Genomic DNA, 21,244 nt, shown 5'->3' with positions numbered 1-21,244 from the left:
TTTGTTACCTATGTATAGTCACTTCACCCCCACCTACATGTACAGATTACCTCAACTAGCCTGTACCCCCGCACACTGACTCGGTACCGGTGCCCCCTGTATATAGCCTCGTTATTGTTATTCTTATTGTGTTACTTTAATTAGTACTTTTTATTTTAGTCTACTTGGTAAACATTTTATTCTTCTTGAACTGCACTGTTGGTTAAGGGCTTGTAAGTAAGCATTTCACGATAAAGTACACTTGTTGTATTTGGTGCATGTGACAAATAAAATATGATCTGATTTGATTTGAAGGACATGTGGATAAACAGGTTGATGTCAAGCCATGCATGTTTTTTTTTCAAAAGTCTCATGGAATGTAGGCCTACCTTGAACACCACACATTGGCTGCTACTGTTGGCTGAATGTTAGAACAGCTATTTCTATGTTAAAATGTTATGGGATACATTTTCTCCATTGTTTTTGATGATGGCTGTCATCTATCCCCCCTAAGGGCAAAATGTGTAGAATTGAAGGAAATGTATTAATTTTGAAGGAATTGAAGGAAATGAATGAATTTTCTTCTCCGCCGATGGCAAAATGCGTAGAATTGTAACTAGCTTACTTTAAAACAGCAACCTATTCTCTACACCCCATGGTAAAATGTGTAGAATTGCACTAAATTAACTCTAAAATGTAAAAATATCTCTGCTGTCAAGAGGGGGGTTAATAAAATGTTTTGGTTGCAATGTGGTGGGGGGATATATATGGGTATGCAGACCCCTGAGCAACTGCAGCCCCTCATGGTGAGTTCAGATGTTTTGTGACCCCCACCCTCATCAATGTTACCCACCCCGATCTACAGCTACTCCTTCAAATACCAGCGGTCTGACAGGTGATAATAGGCAGAAACAGAGAGCAGAGTTACAGTCTGGTCTCATAGACTAGAGACGCCAACATAGTAATTGTAAATCTGGGACATTCAAATTAGTATAATATGTTACGTTTGGTATGGTTACATAAGACAGAAGGTTACTTAAGGAAAAAACGAAATGACCATGACAAGACTGACCCCATCTCAAAGCAACCCTCATTATTCAAAAAATAAGGAAAATCATACGTAGCATGATGTAGTACATTGTACTGTAATTACCAAGTTTATTGAAATGTAGGCCTAATTACAATGTATACAACGTTACCCCAAGTATTTAAAGTGGAGCAATGGGAGGGTCTTGGTGTTGATAGGCGGGTTGGCAGCGGGCCGCATTTTTAGTGTCGTTTCCCTTTGCTCTTTCTGAAATCGATGTGGACAGAATAATGCCCGAGCGGTAGAGCTGTGGGAAAAAGTGTATTCCGGGAGTTTGTCCGCCTCCACAGAAGCAGCCCGCGTTCTTAACGCACTTTGGACTCGGTCTCTGTACATGGAGCTCTGTGGCTGTCCACACATCGAATAGGATAGGAAAGAGGTTGAGTGAGAGAAGGCGAGTGAGAGCGAGAGAGAGAGAGGGGGGGGGAAATAATCAGGAAGAACTCTCAGCGCACCTTTTAGTTCTCCGATATGCAGATTTGCTGATAAAACATCAGTTATCTGTTCATCTCATACAGGTCGTGGAAAACTGCGAGTGCATGGGAATCTTTAACTCGTTTTTTCTTCACCGGGGTATCTCGCCTTGATTTCGTATAAAACCCAGCACGAATGTGAGCTGTAATACTAGGCTACTGACGGCTCTAGCGGCTCCTTATTGGCATTTTCACGTCTAGGCTACTACAACTACTATTGCTGACTTCTGCCTGTGGACCGTACTGTTATATATTGTGAAAGGTATGATTCTGCTTATATTGTTATCATTAACATATCAAAATTGTGTATTTTTGTGGCACAATCTAGTTACAGCAAGTTTAGTCCACTCGATAGAGCTGTGAGATACAGTGTGGCCGCATGTCTTGGCTATCCTAAATTCTGTATAGGTTATTATATGTTATACGGATCTACTGGGATTAGTCGACCATTCTGTCTGAGATTAAAATGGTAAAGCCTTGGAGATTTATATTGAGTCTATTTTAGCTTTTGAGAATACATCAATTTGTAGGAATTGGGTTTCATTCTTGCGCTTCCTTGCTTGCCTTCCTGCCACAGTAAAACCTGGTCGTTTGCCCATGTTTCCAAATATGCACTTGAAAGTTGTGTACAACGTGCCTAAACCCACATAAATTGATCCATTTCGGCAATAGCATGCCTACGCTATCCTACACGAGGTATATTTGTGCTACTCCGGAGTTATTCATTGCGCCAAATGCATTCACGTAGCCCAATGCGGGATATTAGTGCAGGTTGTGCCGTCGCATTGGATTTGTAATATGCGGATTCCAGATGGATTAGGGAATAGAGGTTTTCTATTGAATTTCTAATATGTAGATTCCAACTATGGATTAGGGAATTGGGGGTTTATATTGAATGAGCATGTTCTGTAAGCCTAGTAATTAATACATCAACTGATGATACCGTCGAAAACAATAGAAATCACACAACAGTCCATTTACAAGTAACCTTCCTATAGTAAATCTGGCAAGAATTGTATGCTTCCAAACTGGTAAGGATGCTCTAAAGGCGGCAACAAATTGTGTAGGCTACTGCCGTGACCATAACTCCATAATTTCTTTCTATAATTAGCATAGTTTACCAGACTGATATACCAGACCAAAATTATTAGTTATCATAAGTAGCCTACTATCTTATTGATTTCTTATTCCAGTTCATTTTTATTATAAGCTGATATTAAACAATAATTAATCACTATAATTCCACTATAATTCACTATAATTTTCCTAGGGAAAATATGGTATACATTTAAGTGCTATGGTCAATTAGTCCATTATAATCTTTCCTAGATGTTTGGCGTCTGCTTCCTTTCTGACTACATTGAAGGTGAGTAGTCCAGCACCGTTAGTGTCGCTCCCCTCCCGCTTCACTGGATGCTCCCTGTACCCGCGGTATCTCGGCGCATAGCATGCTATACACGCTCAAGGTCTCCTCTCTTCCCTCTTATTTCAAAGGTCGGGGAACCGTCCCTACTCTTTACTAGTCTAAAACGTATACATGTTTTATCTCCTGCTCTAAGGAGAATGAATAACCTGATATTGTCACCTATTGCTGGTGATTATAGAGCCTTGTAAATGGATGCTAATTGTTCATAAAATGCTATGCACGTGACATATCTGCATAATGTTCACCACAGTAGCAACTACCAAGCACATGAAATATGTGAAAAGTTATTATCCCTGCAGACAATCAGTTAAAATGTATCTTCTGCTTCCTCCTTTCCATCCAATCAAGTGCCAACCCCTTTGGTTCTATTATAGGCATTGCAGCCACTCACCAGGGGAATCATTTATATGAAATGTTTGTTTCATTAAAACTATTTATTGAAGCTTTTTTTAACTAGGTAAGTCAGTTTAAGAACAAATTCTTATTTACAATGACGGCCTACCCCGGCCAAACCCAGACAACGCTGGGCCAATTGTGCGCCACCCTATTGGACTTCCAATGACAGCCGGTTGTGATACTGCCTGGATTCAAACCAGGGTGTCACACCTCTAGCACTGAGATGCAGTGCCTTAGACCGCTGCGCCACTCGGGAGACCCATGGTCAAATTATATTATAATCAACGTGAATTCATACATATTGCTATTACGCTATTATTACAGTGAGAGCAAGTTGTGTTACATTTCCAGTAATTCCAACCCTGTAATCACCCCCCCCCCCCCCTGCAGGTTTCGGAAGCAGAGGAAGCTCACCACTCCAGAATCATGGGACACTTTCAGCTCTCCCCCCTGCTCTCCCTTGGCATTCGGCTTGTGGTTGTCTTAGCAATCATGTTTCTCAAATTCCAACATGTGACGGCTATGTCCTCGGACGTGGACCTGGATCAGTTTGTGTCTCCAACTGCCAGCGGCAATGTTACTGTGTGCACCACAGCAGGCACAGCATGCGAAAAAGGGGTGATTCTGCCTATCTGGGAACCTCAGAATCCCTCGTTTGGGGACAAAGTGGCACGAGCGACAGTCTATTTCGTGGCCCTGGTGTACATGTTCCTGGGAGTGTCCATCATCGCTGACCGTTTCATGGCGTCCATCGAGGTCATCACCTCTCAGGAGAAAGAGATCACCATCAAGAGACCCAACGGAGAGACCACCACCACCACCGTGCGGATCTGGAACGAGACAGTGTCCAATCTCACGCTCATGGCCCTGGGTTCAAGTGCCCCTGAGATCCTACTGTCCGTCATTGAGGTTTGCGGCCACGGTTTTGATGCAGGAGCCTTGGGTCCTAGCACCATCGTGGGCAGCGCCGCCTTCAACATGTTTGTCATCATTGGCATCTGTGTGTACGTGGTGCCCGACGGGGAGGTCCGTAAGGTCAAGCACCTGCGCGTCTTCTTCGTCACAGCCACCTGGAGCATCTTCGCCTACATCTGGCTCTACCTGATCCTGGCTGTCATCTCCCCTGGCATAGTGCAGGTGTGGGAGGGCCTGCTCACCCTCTTCTTCTTCCCCATCTGCGTGTTGTTCGCCTGGGTCGCTGACCGACGCCTGCTCTTCTACAAGTACGTCTACAAGCGCTACCGTACCGGCAAGCAGCGGGGCATGATCATTGAGACCGAGGGTGACCGCCCGCTCCCGTCCAAAGTTGACATTGAGATGGACGGAAAGATGCTCAACTCTCACGCGGTGGACTTCCTAGACGGGCCTCTGGGGCTGGAGTTGAACGTGAAGGACCTGGATGAGGAGGAGACCCGGCGCGACATGGCCAAGATCCTCAAGGAGCTGAAGCAGAAGCACCCAGACAAGGAGATGGAGCAGCTGATTGAACTGGCCAACTACCAGGTGTTGAGTTCGCAGCAGAAGAGCAGGGCCTTCTACCGCTGCCAGGCCACCAGACTCATGACCGGCGCTGGGAACATCCTGAAGAAGCATGCGGCTGACCAGGCCCGCAAGGCCGTCAGCTTGCACGAGGTTCGCTCTGATATGGCCGATAACGACCCCATTTCCAAGATCTACTTTGACCCCGGCTCCTACCAGTGCCTGGAGAACTGTGGCACAGTGGCAGTTAACGTGCTACGGCGAGGCGGTGACCTGACCAAGACAGTGTCGGTGGAGTTCCGTACAGAGGATGGATCAGCCAACGCGGGCTCGGACTACGAGTTCACCGAGGGGGTGGTGGTGTTCAAGCCCGGCGAGACCCAGAAGGAGATCCGTGTGGGCATCATTGATGATGACATCTTTGAGGAGGATGAGAACTTCCTGATCCACCTGAGCAACGTCAAAGTGCTGCTGGCAGAGGGAGAGGAGGTAGAGAACCCAGAGACCAATCACGTGGAGGCGGTGGCCTGTCTCGGCCTGCCCGCCACGGCAACCGTGACCATCTTTGACGACGACCACGCCGGCATCTTCACGTTCGAGGAGCCGGTGGCACACGTGAGTGAGAGTGTGGGCACCATGGAGGTGAAGGTACTGCGTACGTCAGGGGCACGTGGGGTCGTCATGGTGCCCTACAAGACTGTGGAGGGCACGGCACACGGAGGAGGAGAGGATTTCGAAGATACACACGGGGTCCTGGAGTTTCAGAACGATGAAATCTTGTAAGTTCTTAAGTTATTTTACAATATTTATTAATTTGATATGTGGGGGCTGACATTACACTGCTTATTAGTGTCCTATTATGCTTTTTTGGCCATGAACATTTTACATTTGAATGAATACTTTCAGACAAATTTCTCAAAAAGTAAGTAAGCTATTGAAATATGTTGTATAATGTATGAATCTGAAGCCACCAATGCAGTTTATTGTCAGTCTCTCTAGTTATGCATGTGTAGTCTATGCTGATGCTGGGTTTTGTTTGTCTGTGAATGCATGTGTTGTTGATGATGAGGATGGATGCTGAGTGTGTTTGTGTCATGTCGTGGTCGTGGTGCAGCGGACTGCTTGTGTGCCATGAGGAGACGTCATCAACTCCTTTTTGTTTCCGCTCTCCTCTCTGCTTCTTCTTTCATTCATTCATTCCTTTATTCATTCACTCATTTACTTATTGATTTATTTATCGAATGTGTGATTTCTGCTGAGTTCTCAGCATCTGTGTTTCAATCGCTCTCAGGTTTATCCATGTTGGATTGCTCCTCATTAATTTCAGGGCCATGACCAGCCTGAACTCTAGAAGCTTTGACCATTGTTGATGTATCTTGAATTAATTTCTGTTGTTATTTTGTTTCTGTATTGCCACTAATGTGGTTTCTGTACTGCATCTCAGATAACTGTATGGATTGGATCTGGCATGTCTTACAGATATGCCACTACAGATATACTGTATCTCATTTAATATTAGCGAGGGTTAGTTGAAATGTCAGAGACTTGGCATTCAGGGTTGAATGATCAGGTTAGGCTCTATGCCTGTATTCACACTTCTGAAAAGAGTGTCTCATATATTTTAAGGTTTGGGCTAGTTAATTCCTTTATAAAAGGACAAGAGCAGCTTGTCTCTGACTCTCTATTCCCCTCTCTCTCTCCCTCTCTCCCCATACTCACCCTCTTTGACATGCAGGGGACGAGTGAGACAGATGAGTGAAAAGGGCTTGTTTCTAAACAGATTCAAAGCAGACGTTTAGGTTCAACTTTCTGAGGCCCATTGCACAGTTTCCATAGCGTAGCTCTCGCGGCGCTGCTAAGTGGATTTTAAGAACACTTGTCTAAATGAAATGATGGAGCATCAGAGGTAAGGTATTCTACAGTACAGGAACCAGTAGCGTACAGTCTAGACCAGCAGCAGCTCTGGGAGGAATAAACTGTAGAACATCCGTTTTTATTTTCCTGACATTTTGGAATGGAATGCTGTTAGCTGACTGCTCGCAATTGTGTAATTGGGTTTTAATATGGCAATATGATATCACATAGTTTGTTTCATTTCCACAAAAATTATACCAGTATCTACATTTTAACTTTTTACTCAATATCTTGCCACAGTATATTTCAGGGTTTGAATTTTATTCTAGCGATGTTTGGAGCAAAGGCTCCAAAGTGGGCAAGGCTCTGAGGGGACAAGAGTCCGTATCACAGTTTCATCTTCAGAAGATAATAAAGCTAAACCTCCTACCAGAGAACTGGAAACACGTGTTAAACACCTCCCAACAAGCCCTTGAACACATCCAGAAAGGGGAGAGGACACTTTAACTGTAGAAAAATGAATTAGGATGCAGATGATCTGAAGTGAAGCGCCCATGGGCTGGGGGCCCGTGGACTGAGGGCTGGGGGCCCGGTGGCTGCCTCTTCTCTAACTCAGCTGCAAGCTCCCTCCACCCTTTGTGTTGCAGTCAAACCATTAGAGGAGAAGTTTCAGCTCTCTCCTCTTTCACTTGGGCTTCCCATCAGAAAGCGAAGCGTAATTTGTCTCCAGAATTGGATATGAGGGCCTGAGTAGACTGCTTGAATAGATGGGTTGGTGGAGCACTGGCTGTGATTGCAGTTTGTTTGACCAGAGGATAGATTGGGTAAATGACTGGAGAGTGTCAGGTTGGGTAAATGACTGGAGAGTGGCAGGTTGGGTAAATGACTGGAGAGTGTCAGGTTGGGTAAATGACTGGAGAGTGTCAGGTTGGGTAAATGACTGGAGAGTGTCAGGTTGGGTAAATGACTGGAGAGTGGCAGGTTGGGTAAATGACTGGAGAGTGTCAGGTTGGGTAAATGACTGGAGAGTGTCAGGTTGGGTAAATGACTGGAGAGTGGCAGGTTGGGTAAATGACTGGAGAGTGGCAGGTTGGGTAAATGACTGGAGAGTGTCAGGTTGGGTAAATGACTGGAGAGTGGCAGGTTGGGTAAATGAGCTGGAGAGTGTGCAGGTTGGGTAAATGACTGGAGAGTGTCAGGTTGGGTAAATGACTGGAGAGTGTCAGGTTGGGTAAATGACTGGAGAGTGGCAGGTTGGGTAAATGACTGGTGAGTGGCAGGTTGGGTAAATGACTGGTGAGTGGCAGGTTGGGTAAATGACTGGTGAGTGGCAGGTTGGGTAAATGACTGGAGAGTGGCAGGTTGGGCAAATGACTGGAGAGTGGCAGGTTGGGTAAATGACTGGAGAGTGTCAGGTTGGGTAAATGACTGGAGAGTGTCAGGTTGGGTAAATGACTGGAGAGTGGCAGGTTGGGTAAATGACTGGAGAGTGGCAGGTTGGGTAAATGACTGGTGAGTGGCAGGTTGGGTAAATGACTGGTGAGTGGCAGGTTGGGTAAATGACTGGTGAGTGGCAGGTTGGGTAAATGACTGGAGAGTGGCAGGTTGGGTAAATGACTGGAGAGTGGCAGGTTGGGTAAATGACTGGAGAGTGGCAGGTTGGGTAAATGACTGGAGAGTGTCAGGTTGGGTAAATGACTGGAGAGTGGCAGGTTGTGTAAATGACTGGTGAGTGGCAGGTTGGGTAAATGACTGGAGAGTGGCAGGTTGGGCAAATGACTGGTGAGTGGCAGGTTGGGTAAATGACTGGAGAGTGGCAGGTTGGGTAAATGACTGGAGAGTGGCAGGTTGGGTAAATGACTGGAGAGTGTCAGGTTGGGTAAATGACTGGAGAGTGGCAGGTTGGGTAAATGACTGGTGAGTGGCAGGTTGGGTAAATGACTGGAGAGTGGCAGGTTGGGCAAATGACTGGTGAGTGGCAGGTTGGGTAAATGACTGGAGAGTGGCAGGTTGGGTAAATGACTGGTGAGTGGCAGGTTGGGTAAATGACTGGTGAGTGGCAGGTTGGGCAAATGACTGGAGAGTGGCAGGTTGGGTAAATGACTGGTGAGTGGCAGGTTGGGCAAATGACTGGTGAGTGGCAGGTTGGGTAAATGACTGGAGAGTGGCAGGTTGGGCAAATGACTGGAGAGTGGCAGGTTGGGTAAATGACTGGTGAGTGGCAGGTTGGGCAAATGACTGGAGAGTGGCAGATGACTGGTGAGTGGCAGGTTGGGCAAATGACTGGTGAGTGGCAGGTTGGGCAAATGACTGGTGAGTGGCAGGTTGGGCAAATGACTGGAGAGTGGCAGGTTGGGTAAATGACTGGTGAGTGGCAGGTTGGGTAAATGACTGGTGAGTGGCAGGTTGGGCAAATGACTGGTGAGTGGCAGGTTGGGTAAATGACTGGAGAGTGGCAGGTTGGGCAAATGACTGGAGAGTGGCAGGTTGGGTAAATGACTGGTGAGTGGCAGGTTGGGCAAATGACTGGAGAGTGGCAGATGACTGGTGAGTGGCAGGTTGGGCAAATGACTGGTGAGTGGCAGGTTGGGCAAATGACTGGTGAGTGGCAGGTTGGGTAAATGACTGGTGAGTGTCAGGTTGGGTAAATGACTGGAGAGTGGCAGGTTGGGTAAATGACTGGAGAGTGGCAGGTTGGGCAAATGACTGGAGAGTGGCAGGTTGGGTAAATGACTGGAGAGTGTCAGGTTGGGTAAATGACTGGAGAGTGGCAGGTTGGGTAAATGACTGGAGAGTGTCAGGTTGGGTAAATGACTGGAGAGTGGCAGGTTGGGTAAATGACTGGTGAGTGGCAGGTTGGGTAAATGACTGGTGAGTGGCAGGTTGGGTAAATGACTGGTGAGTGGCAGGTTGGGTAAATGACTGGAGAGTGGCAGGTTGGGCAAATGACTGGAGAGTGGCAGGTTGGGTAAATGACTGGAGAGTGGCAGGTTGGGTAAATGACTGGAGAGTGGCAGGTTGGGTAAATGACTGGAGAGTGGCAGGTTGTGTAAATGACTGGTGAGTGGCAGGTTGGGTAAATGACTGGAGAGTGGCAGGTTGGGCAAATGACTGGAGAGTGGCAGGTTGGGTAAATGACTGGAGAGTGGCAGGTTGGGTAAATGACTGGTGAGTGGCAGGTTGGGTAAATGACTGGTGAGTGGCAGGTTGGGCAAATGACTGGAGAGTGGCAGGTTGGGTAAATGACTGGAGAGTGGCAGGTTGGGCAAATGACTGGAGAGTGGCAGGTTGGGTAAATGACTGGAGAGTGTCAGGTTGGGTAAATGACTGGTGAGTGGCAGGTTGGGCAAATGACTGGAGAGTGGCAGGTTGGGTAAATGACTGGAGAGTGGCAGGTTGGGTAAATGACTGGAGAGTGTCAGGTTGGGCAAATGACTGGAGAGTGGCAGATGACTGGTGAGTGGCAGGTTGGGCAAATGACTGGTGAGTGGCAGGTTGGGCAAATGACTGGTGAGTGGCAGGTTGGGCAAATGACTGGTGAGTGGCAGGTTGGGCAAATGACTGGTGAGTGGCAGGTTGGGCAAATGACTGGAGAGTGGCAGGTTGGGTAAATGACTGGTGAGTGGCAGGTTGGGCAAATGACTGGAGAGTGGCAGGTTGGGCAAATGACTGGTGAGTGGCAGGTTGGGTAAATGACTGGTGAGTGGCAGGTTGGGCAAATGACTGGAGAGTGGCAGATGACTGGTGAGTGGCAGGTTGGGCAAATGACTGGTGAGTGGCAGGTTGGGCAAATGATGTGAGGATGGACAGAAATAGGGAGAATCGTTGTGATTTAAAATGGTTCAACTCATTGATCTTGATGTGCTAACAGATACCTGAGGTTAACATTCACTCTGAACCTCGCCCGGAAAATGAAAAGACAAGTCACTTATCGAGTAGTGAGTTAGCCAAAACTGCCAAAACTGCCATCCAAACCAAAACTCTTAACTTCCTTCATGTTTCCTTATCCCTTAATACGCTTACGTTTCTTACAAATATTTAACAGACATTCTTAACCGCCACCTAATAAGGTGTTACTGTTACTCAAAAACAAACACCATGATTCCTCCAGTGTGGAGCTCCACTTACATCCCATTCCACCCCTCCAGTCCACAGCCCAGAAACACTACCACCACATAAAGAGCCAGGCCTCTGAGGTTGCGCTAACAGGAGCTGGATAGAGATCCTTATTAACAGAGATATTTCAGTTAGCGCAAACTGCCGTAGCCTCCACACCGTGCCGTTCCACTTCTTCCCTCCATCTCTCCTCTGCGAGTGCTTGTCATGTCAGAGGCGCCGTCCCCCTAAAGTTTAGTATTTAGTCAGTAATGAGGCTTTTGTGTGGTTTTTCGGTCCGTGCCGCAGCCTTTCCTCTCCCCTCTGACAGGCCTGTTGTATGGGAAACAGATTCAGTTAATTACCATGGCTAATCAACAGAGAGCCATTTGGGAGATTTTCTGTCTGTCTGTTTTAGGGTTATGCCGGTGGCAGTGGTGACACCAGTCACCAGTGCTGTTCTGTGGTTGGGTTCACAGATGGCATGGCCAGTATGGGTCCATTAGATTGATGATTTTATGGATTACTCTAAGGAACTAAATCCTCAATCCTCTTATAACTGAAAGGTGTGACTGTGTGTGGATGATACAAGAGACTTGATCTTGGATCTGTGTGTGTGTGTGTGTGTGTGTGTGTGTGTGTGTGTGTGTGTGTGTGTGTGTGTGTGTGTGTGTGTGTGTGTGTGTGTGTGTGTGTGTGTGTGTGTGTGTGTGTGTGTGTGTGTGTGTGTGCGTGCGTGCGTGTGTGCGTGCGTGCGTGCGTGCGTGCGTGCGTGCGGACGTGTTTAATTATACTTGTAATAGTAAACAAACAACAATTTGACCTACTGGGGACATTTTGTTGGTCCCCACAAGGTCAAATACTATTTCTAGGGGGCTTAGGGTTAAGGTTAGAATTAGGTTTAGGGTTAGTTTTAGGTTTAGGGTTAGCAGCTAGGGTTAGGTTTAGGTTTCAGGTTAAGGTTAGGGTTAGGTTTAGGTTAAGGTTTCGGGTTAAGGTTAAGGTTAGGTTTAGGTTTCGGGTTAAGGTTAAGGTTAGGGAAAATAGGATTTTGAATGGGACTGAATTGTGTGTCTTCACAAGGTTAGTTGTACAAGACTGTGTGTGTGTGTGTGGGGGTGTGTGTGTGTGTGTGTGTGTGTGTGTGTGAGTAAATAAATACAATTAAAGTATGTGTTATGAATCTTTCTGGCTTTCTGTGTGTTCAAATCCTGTGTACATTATACCTCTAATTGCGTACATTATACCTCTAGTTGTGTACATTATACCTCTAGTTGTGTACATTATTCCTCTAGTTGTGTACATTATTCCTCTAGTTGTGTACATTATACCTCTAGTTGTGTACATTATACCTCTAGTTGTGTACATTCTTCCTCTAGTTGTGTACATTATACCTCTAGTTGTGTACATTATTCCTCTAGTTGTGTACATTATTCCTCTAGTTGTGTACATTATACCTCTAATTGTGTACATTGTACCTCTAATTGTGTACATTGTACCTCTAATTGTGTACATTTTACCTCTAATTGTGTACATTTTACCTCTAATTGTGTACATTGTACCTCTATTGTGTACATTGTACCTCTAACTGTGTACATTATACCTCTAATTGTGTCCATTATACCTCTAATTGTGTACATTTGACCTCTAATTGTGTACATTTTACCTCTAGTTTCAGGAGTGTGATTGTACAGTATGTGTGTATTCATGGGACTGACGTCATGGCTTTGTGGTCACCCTGGACTGTTTACATGCAACATTGCTGCTGTCACCCTGCTATATGTTTTATTTCATTAAGGTCCACATTAGCCAACGGCCACGACGACAGCTAGTCTGACTGGGGTCCGACACATAACGAAAAATACATGACAAAATACTTTACAATTTTATGAATCTAAAGAGGCGTTGTGGCGTGAGGTGTTGCTTTATCTGTTTTTTTAAACCAGGTTTGCTGTTCACTTGCGCTAAATAATATGGAAGGGAGTTCCATGCACTCATGACTTGTTCTGGACCTGGGGACTGTGAAAAGACCCCTGGAGCATGCCTGGTGGGATAAGTGTGTGTGTCAGAGCTGTGTGTAAGTTGACTATGCAAACAATTAGGAATTTCCAACACATTAATGTTTCTTATAAAAACAAGAAGTGATGCAGTCAGTCTCTCCTCAACTCTTAGCCAAGAGAGATTGGTATGCATAGTATTAATATTAGCCCTCTGATTACAGTGAAGAGCAAAACTGATTAGAATGTAGAGCAAAACGTGCCGCTCTGTTCTGGGCCAGCTCCAGCTTAACTAGGTCTTTGCAGCACTGGACCATATGACTGGACAATAATCAAGATAAGATAAAACTAGAGCCTACAGGACTTGCTTTGTGGAATGTGACCTCAGACCTCTCCCCATCTTTAAAACCATTGAATCTATATGTTTTGACCAGGACAGTTTACAATCTAAGGTAACATCAAGTAATTTAGTCTCCTCAACTTGTTCAACAGCCAAACCATTCATTACCAAACTTTCTCCACCATGTTTCCTTCCATACTGAGTGAACTTGGAGGACAGAGATGTTGTTTTTTGCTTTGTCATTTTGTCCTGTTTTTTTGGTGGTGCAGTGAGGCAGCACAGCCAGGTCAGTGGAAGAGAGAAGATGAAGAGGGTCAGTCGTTTGACAGTGAGAGAGAGAGAGAACGTGGAGAAGGAGGAGAAATGAGATAGATAGACAGAATCTGAGAAAAAGGGAGAGGGGGAGATAGAGGGGAGATAGACAGAGACAGATAAAGGGGAGATAGACAGAGACATAGAGAGAGACAGATAAAGGGGAGATAGACAGAGACATAGAGAGAGAGACAGATAAAGTATAGATATACAGAGACATAGAGAGAGATAAAGGGGAGATAGACAGACATAGAGAAAGACAGATAAAGGGGAGATAGACAGAGACATAGAGAGAGACAGATAAAGTATAGATAGACAGAGACATAGAGAGAGACAGATAAAGTATAGATAGACAGAGACATAGAGAGAGACAGATAAAGGGGAGATAGACAGAGACATAGAGAGAGACAGATAAAGTATAGATAGACAGAGACATAGAGAGAGACAGATAAAGGGGAGATAGACAGACATAGAGAGAGACAGATAAAGGGGGACATAGAGAGAGACAGATAAAGGGGAGATAGACAGACATAGAGAGAGACAGATAAAGTATAGATAGACAGAGACATAGAGAGAGACAGATAAAGGGGAGATAGACAGACATAGAGAGAGACAGATAAAGTATAGATAGACAGAGACATGGAGAGAGACAGATAAAGTGGAGATAGACAGAGACATAGAGAGAGACAGATAAAGTATAGATAGACAGAGACATAGAGAGAGACAGATAAAGTATAGATAGACAGAGACATAGAGAGAGACAGATAAAGTATAGATAGACAGAGACATAGAGAGAGACAGATAAAGGGGAGATAGACAGACATAGAGAGAGACAGATAAAGGGGAGATAGACAGAGACATAGAGAGAGACAGATAAAGTATAGATAGACAGACATAGAGAAAGACAGAGAAAGGGGAGATAGACAGAGACATAGAGAGAGACAGATAAAGTATAGATAGACAGAGACATAGAGAGAGACAGATAAAGGGGAGATAGACAGACATAGAGAGAGACAGATAAAGTATAGATAGACAGAGACATAGAGAGAGACAGATAAAGGGGAGATAGACAGAGACATAGAGAGAGACAGATAAAGTATAGATAGACAGAGACATAGAGAGTGACAGATAAAGTATAGATAGACAGAGACATAGAGAAAGACAGATAAAGTATAGATAGACAGAGACATAGAGAGTGACAGATAAAGGGGAGATAGACAGAGACAGATAAAGGGGAGATAGACAGAGACATAGAGAGAGACAGATAAAGTATAGATAGACAGAGACATAGAGAGTGACAGATAAAGTATAGATAGACAGAGACATAGAGAGTGACAGATAAAGTATAGATAGACAGAGACATAGAGAGTGACAGATAAAGTATAGATAGACAGAGACATAGAGAAAGACAGATAAAGTATAGATAGACAGAGACATAGACAGAGACAGATAAAGGGGAGATAGACAGACATAGAGAGAGACAGATAAAGTATAGATAGACAGAGACATAGAGAGTGACAGATAAAGTATAGATAGACAGAGACATAGAGAGTGACAGATAAAGTATAGATAGACAGAGACATAGAGAGTGACAGATAAAGTATAGATAGACAGAGACATAGAGAAAGACAGATAAAGTATAGATAGACAGAGACATAGACAGAGACAGATAAAGGGGAGATAGACAGACATAGAGAGAGACAGATAAAGGGGAGATAGACAGAGGCATAGAGAAAGACAGATAAAGGGGAGATAGACAGAGACATAGAGAGAGACAGATAAAGTATAGATAGACAGAGACATAGAGAGTGACAGATAAAGTATAGATAGACAGAGACATAGAGAAAGACAGATAAAGTATAGATAGACAGAGACATAGAGAGTGACAGATAAAGGGGAGATAGACAGAGACATAGAGAGAGACAGATAAAGGGGAGATAGACAGCGACATAGAGAGAGACAGATAAAGGGGAGATAGAGGGGAGATAGACAGAGACATAGAGAGACAGATAAAGTATAGATAGACAGAGACATAGAGAGAAACAGATAAAGGGGAGATAGACAGACATAGAGAGAGACAGATAAAGGGGAGATAGACAGAGAGATAGAGAGAGAGACAGATAAAGGGGAGATAGACAGACATAGAGAGAGACAGATAAAGGGGAGATAGACAGAGACATAGAGAGAGACAGATAAAGGGGAGATAGACAGACATAGAGAGAGACAGATAAAGTATAGATAGACAGAGACATAGACAGAGACAGATAAAGTATAGATAGACAGAGACATAGAGAGAGACAGATAAAGTATAGATAGACAGAGACATAGAGAGAGACAGATAAAGTATAGATAGACAGAGACATAGAGAGAGACAGATAAAGTATAGATAGACAGAGACATAGAGAGAGACAGATAAAGGGGAGATAGACAGACATAGAGAGAGACAGATAAAGGGGAGATAGACAGAGACATAGAGAGAGACAGATAAAGGGGAGATAGACAGACATAGAGAGAGACAGATAAAGGGGAGATAGACAGACATAGAGAGAGACAGATAAAGTATAGATAGACAGAGACATAGAGAGAGACAGATAAAGGGGAGATAGACAGACATAGAGAGAGACAGATAAAGTATAGATAGACAGAGACATAGAGAGAGACAGATAAAGGGGAGATAGACAGACATAGAGAGAGACAGATAAAGGGGAGATAGACAGACATAGAGAGAGACAGATAAAGTATAGATATACAGAGACATAGAGAGAGACAGATAAAGGGGAGATAGACAGACATAGAGAGAGACAGATAAAGGGGAGATAGACAGAGACATAGAGAGAGACAGATAAAGGGGAGATAGACAGACATAGAGAGAGACAGATAAAGGGGAGATAGACAGAGACATAGAGAGAGACAGATAAAGGGGAGATAGACAGACATAGAGAGAGACAGATAAAGGGGAGATAGACAGACATAGAGAGAGACAGATAAAGTATAGATAGACAGAGACATAGACAGAGACAGATAAAGTATAGATAGACAGAGACATAGAGAGAGACAGATAAAGTATAGATAGACAGAGACATAGAGAGAGACAGATAAAGGGGAGATAGACAGACATAGAGAGAGACAGATAAAGGGGAGATAGACAGACATAGAGAGAGACAGATAAAGTATAGATAGACAGAGACATAGAGAGAGACAGATAAAGTATAGATAGACAGAGACATAGAGAGAGACAGATAAAGGGGAGATAGACAGACATAGAGAGAGACAGATAAAGTATAGATAGACAGAGACATGAGAGAGAGACAGATAAAGGGGAGATAGACAGACATAGAGAGAGACAGATAAAGTATAGATAGACAGAGACATAGAGAGAGACAGATAAAGGGGAGATAGACAGACATAGAGAGAGACAGACATAGAGAGAGACAGATAAAGGGGAGATAGACAGACATAGAGAGAGACAGATAAAGGGGAGATAGACAGAGACATAGAGAGAGACAGATAAAGGGGAGATAGACAGACATAGAGAGAGACAGATAAAGGGGAGATAGACAGACATAGAGAGAGACAGATAAAGTATAGATATACAGAGACATAGAGAGAGACAGATAAAGGGGAGATAGACAGACATAGAGAGAGACAGATAAAGTATAGATAGACAGAGACATAGAGAGAGACAGATAAAGGGGAGATAGACAGACATAGAGAGAGACAGATAAAGGGGAGATAGACAGACATAGAGAGAGACAGATAAAGTATAGATATACAGAGACATAGAGAGAGACAGATAAAGGGGAGATAGACAGACATAGAGAGAGACAGATAAAGGGGAGATAGACAGAGACATAGAGAGAGACAGATAAAGGGGAGATAGACAGACATAGAGAGAGACAGATAAAGGGGAGATAGACAGAGACATAGAGAGAGACAGATAAAGGGGAGATAGACAGACATAGAGAGAGACAGATAAAGGGGAGATAGACAGACATAGAGAGAGACAGATAAAGTATAGATAGACAGAGACATAGACAGAGACAGATAAAGTATAGATAGACAGAGACATAGAGAGAGACAGATAAAGTATAGATAGACAGAGACATAGAGAGAGACAGATAAAGGGGAGATAGACAGACATAGAGAGAGACAGATAAAGGGGAGATAGACAGACATAGAGAGAGACAGATAAAGTATAGATAGACAGAGACATAGAGAGAGACAGATAAAGTATAGATAGACAGAGACATAGAGAGAGACAGATAAAGGGGAGATAGACAGACATAGAGAGAGACAGATAAAGTATAGATAGACAGAGACATAGAGAGAGACAGATAAAGGGGAGATAGACAGACATAGAGAGAGACAGATAAAGTATAGATAGACAGAGACATAGAGAGAGACAGATAAAGGGGAGATAGACAGACATAGAGAGAGACAGACATAGAGAGAGACAGATAAAGGGGAGATAGACAGACATAGAGAGAGACAGACATAGAGAGAGACAGATAAAGGGGAGATAGACAGACATAGAGAGAGACAGATAAAGTATAGATAGACAGAGACATAGAGAGAGACAGATAAAGGGGAGATAGACAGAGACATAGAGAGAGACAGATAAAGTATAGATAGACAGAGACATAGAGAGAGACAGATAAAGGGGAGATAGACAGACATAGAGAGAGACAGATAAAGGGGAGATAGACAGAGAGATAGAGAGAGAGACAGATAAAGGGGAGATAGACAGACATAGAGAGAGACAGATAAAGGGGGGATAGACAGAGACATAGAGAGAGACAGATAAAGGGGAGATAGACAGACATAGAGAGAGACAGATAAAGTATAGATAGACAGAGACATAGACAGAGACAGATAAAGTATAGATAGACAGAGACATAGAGAGAGACAGATAAAGTATAGATAGACAGAGACATAGAGAGTGACAGATAAAGTATAGATAGACAGAGACATAGAGAGAGACAGATAAAGTATAGATAGACAGAGACATAGAGAGAGACAGATAAAGGGGAGATAGACAGACATAGAGAGAGACAGATAAAGTATAGATAGACAGAGACATAGAGAGAGACAGATAAAGGGGAGATAGACAGACATAGAGAGAGACAGATAAAGGGGAGATAGACAGACATAGAGAGAGACAGATAAAGTATAGATATACAGAGACATAGAGAGAGACAGATAAAGTATAGATAGACAGAGACATAGAGAGAGACAGATAAAGGGGAGATAGACAGACATAGAGAGAGACAGATAAAGGGGAGATAGACAGAGACATAGAGAGAGACAGATAAAGGGGAGATAGACAGACATAGAGAGAGACAGATAAAGGGGAGATAGACAGACATAGAGAGAGACAGATCAAGTATAGATATACAGAGACATAGAGAGAGACAGATAAAGGGGAGATAGACAGACATAGAGAGAGACAGATAAAGGGGAGATAGACAGACATAGAGAGAGACAGATAAAGTATAGATAGACAGAGACATAGAGAGAGACAGATAAAGTATAGATAGACAGAGACATAGAGAGAGACAGATAAAGGGGAGATAGACAGACATAGAGAGAGACAGATAAAGTATAGATAGACAGAGACATAGAGAGAGACAGATAAAGGGGAGATAGACAGACATAGAGAGAGACAGATAAAGGGGAGATAGACAGACATAGAGAGAGACAGATAAAGTATAGATATACAGAGACATAGAGAGAGACAGATAAAGGGGAGATAGACAGACATAGAGAGAGACAGATAAAGGGGTGATAGACAGAGACATAGAGAGAGACAGATAAAGGGGAGATAGACAGACATAGAGAGAGACAGATAAAGGGGAGATAGACAGACATAGAGAGAGACAGATAAAGGGGAGATAGACAGACATAGAGAGAGACAGATAAAGTATAGATAGACAGAGACATAGACAGAGACAGATAAAGTATAGATAGACAGAGACATAGAGAGAGACAGATAAAGTATAGATAGACAGAGACATAGAGAGAGACAGATAAAGGGGAGATAGACAGACATAGAGAGAGACAGATAAAGGGGAGAGACAGACATAGAGAGAGACAGATAAAGTATAGATAGACAGAGACATAGAGAGAGACAGATAAAGTATAGATAGACAGAGACATAGAGAGAGACAGATAAAGGGGAGATAGACAGACATAGAGAGAGACAGATAAAGTATAGATAGACAGAGACATAGAGAGAGACAGATAAAGGGGAGATAGACAGAGACATAGAGAGAGACAGATAAAGTATAGATAGACAGAGACATAGAGAGAGACAGATAAAGGGGAGATAGACAGACATAGAGAGAGACAGATAAAGGGGAGATAGACAGAGACATAGAGAGAGACAGATAAAGAGAGTGAACGAGAAATAGACTGAGTTAGTAAGTAGACTAGAGACTGAAAGCTGAAACAAAGCAGTTGGCATGGATATCAGGCAGGTCTTTGTAGAGGATTAGTGGCTTTACAAAGTGCTGTTTGGGGTATTTTCACTGACCTGCCAGTGGACAGATTAGAATAACTTGGAGTCTTCTGAGACCTGCTGCACCTTTTCCACTGCTCCCATCTTAGACTGCTGACACAGCACAGTCACAGCTACTCTAATGACATGGTTGATGCAATGGCCACAAACACGCACACACGTGCACACACACAGCCAGGCATACAAATATCCTCTATCTCTTTTGCATTTCTCTCCCTCTCTCCCTTCCCCCTCTCTCTCTCTCCCTCTATCCCTCTCTCTCATACACAATTAACTGTACGTACACACTTCTCAATCCAGTTGCCATGTTACGATCAACTACCACTCCAGCGTCAACACATACAGTATGCACACTTATTGGAATATGCGAGCACTTAACTTCATAGACATGAATGCACTCATACACAACGCACACTCATACACAACGCACACACGTACACACAACGCACACTCATACACAACGCACACACGTACACACAACGCACACTCATACACAACGCACACACGTACACACACAGGCTCACATGCGCACACACACACATCCACACGAAAACATTTTTACAAAATCAAAGTTTTTACTTTAAGTACTTAACTTCCAAACTTCAATCCACTTGTCATGTAACCATTATCCCTGAACTGTCATGTAACCATTATCCCTGATCGGTCAGTAAGTGGCGTCTTATTCCAAAGTGGAACTTTTAAGTGTTCCTGGATTTTCTCCTGCTTTCACCAACTTTTTTTCTGCCTGGATTAAAATGGCAGGCTCAGGGGCTCCATCCTGACTCCACAGACTCCACTGCTCTCTCTCTCCCCTACTGGGCACTTATCTTCACTAAGGTGGCTCAGAAGGGACACTTTTTGATGTGAGTTGGGATGGGATAAGTCATGGCTTCCTGAGAAAGAGAGAAAATAGTTTTGAGTGATTACTCTAATATTCAGCACACACCTAGAACACTCCCCTACTGTAGAATTCACCTCGTGGAAACAGTGTGATGAGGATTACGTCTAGTATTGTCTGTCCCATACACATTCATGTTGTCTGTAGATGGAGACCAGACTTCTCCTCTGGAAAAGAAAACTAGATTGGTACTGTACTATTTCCAGAGATTATGGACCTGGGGCCGTATTCACAAATCATCTCAGACTAGGAGTGCTGATCTAGGATCAGATCCCTCCTGTTTATGTAATCTTATTCTAAAAGGCTAAACTGATCCTATATCAGTTCTCCTACTTTGAGACTCTTTGTGAATAAATGCCCTGGATTGAGGGGTTTTGAAAGGGAGGGGGAC

The 21,244-nt window shown here is 43.9% G+C and overlaps 1 protein-coding gene across 2 annotated transcripts in view; it reads left to right on the top strand.

Moving 5' to 3' along the window:
* Positions 1–1,276: 1,276 nt before the first annotated feature.
* The window catches only part of slc8a1b (solute carrier family 8 member 1b), a 269,512-nt gene continuing 249,544 nt past the window's right edge, over positions 1,277–21,244 (top strand). The window contains exons 1-2 of one of the 2 annotated variants that reach the window (XM_071380305.1): positions 1,277–1,801; positions 3,752–5,619. In XM_071380305.1, coding sequence (XP_071236406.1) covers positions 3,788–5,619 — 1,832 coding nt within the window. In that variant the 5' untranslated portion in view covers positions 1,277–1,801; positions 3,752–3,787. The remainder of the gene's footprint in view (positions 1,802–3,751; positions 5,620–21,244) is intronic. The other variant, XM_071380304.1, reaches the window with a different exon arrangement.

This window comes from Salvelinus alpinus, chromosome 32 (assembly GCF_045679555.1).
Source record: "Salvelinus alpinus chromosome 32, SLU_Salpinus.1, whole genome shotgun sequence".
Taxonomy (NCBI): Eukaryota; Metazoa; Chordata; class Actinopteri; order Salmoniformes; family Salmonidae; genus Salvelinus; species Salvelinus alpinus.
Note: the sequence above shows the minus strand (reverse complement) of the source record. Positions and strands in the feature narration are given on the sequence as shown.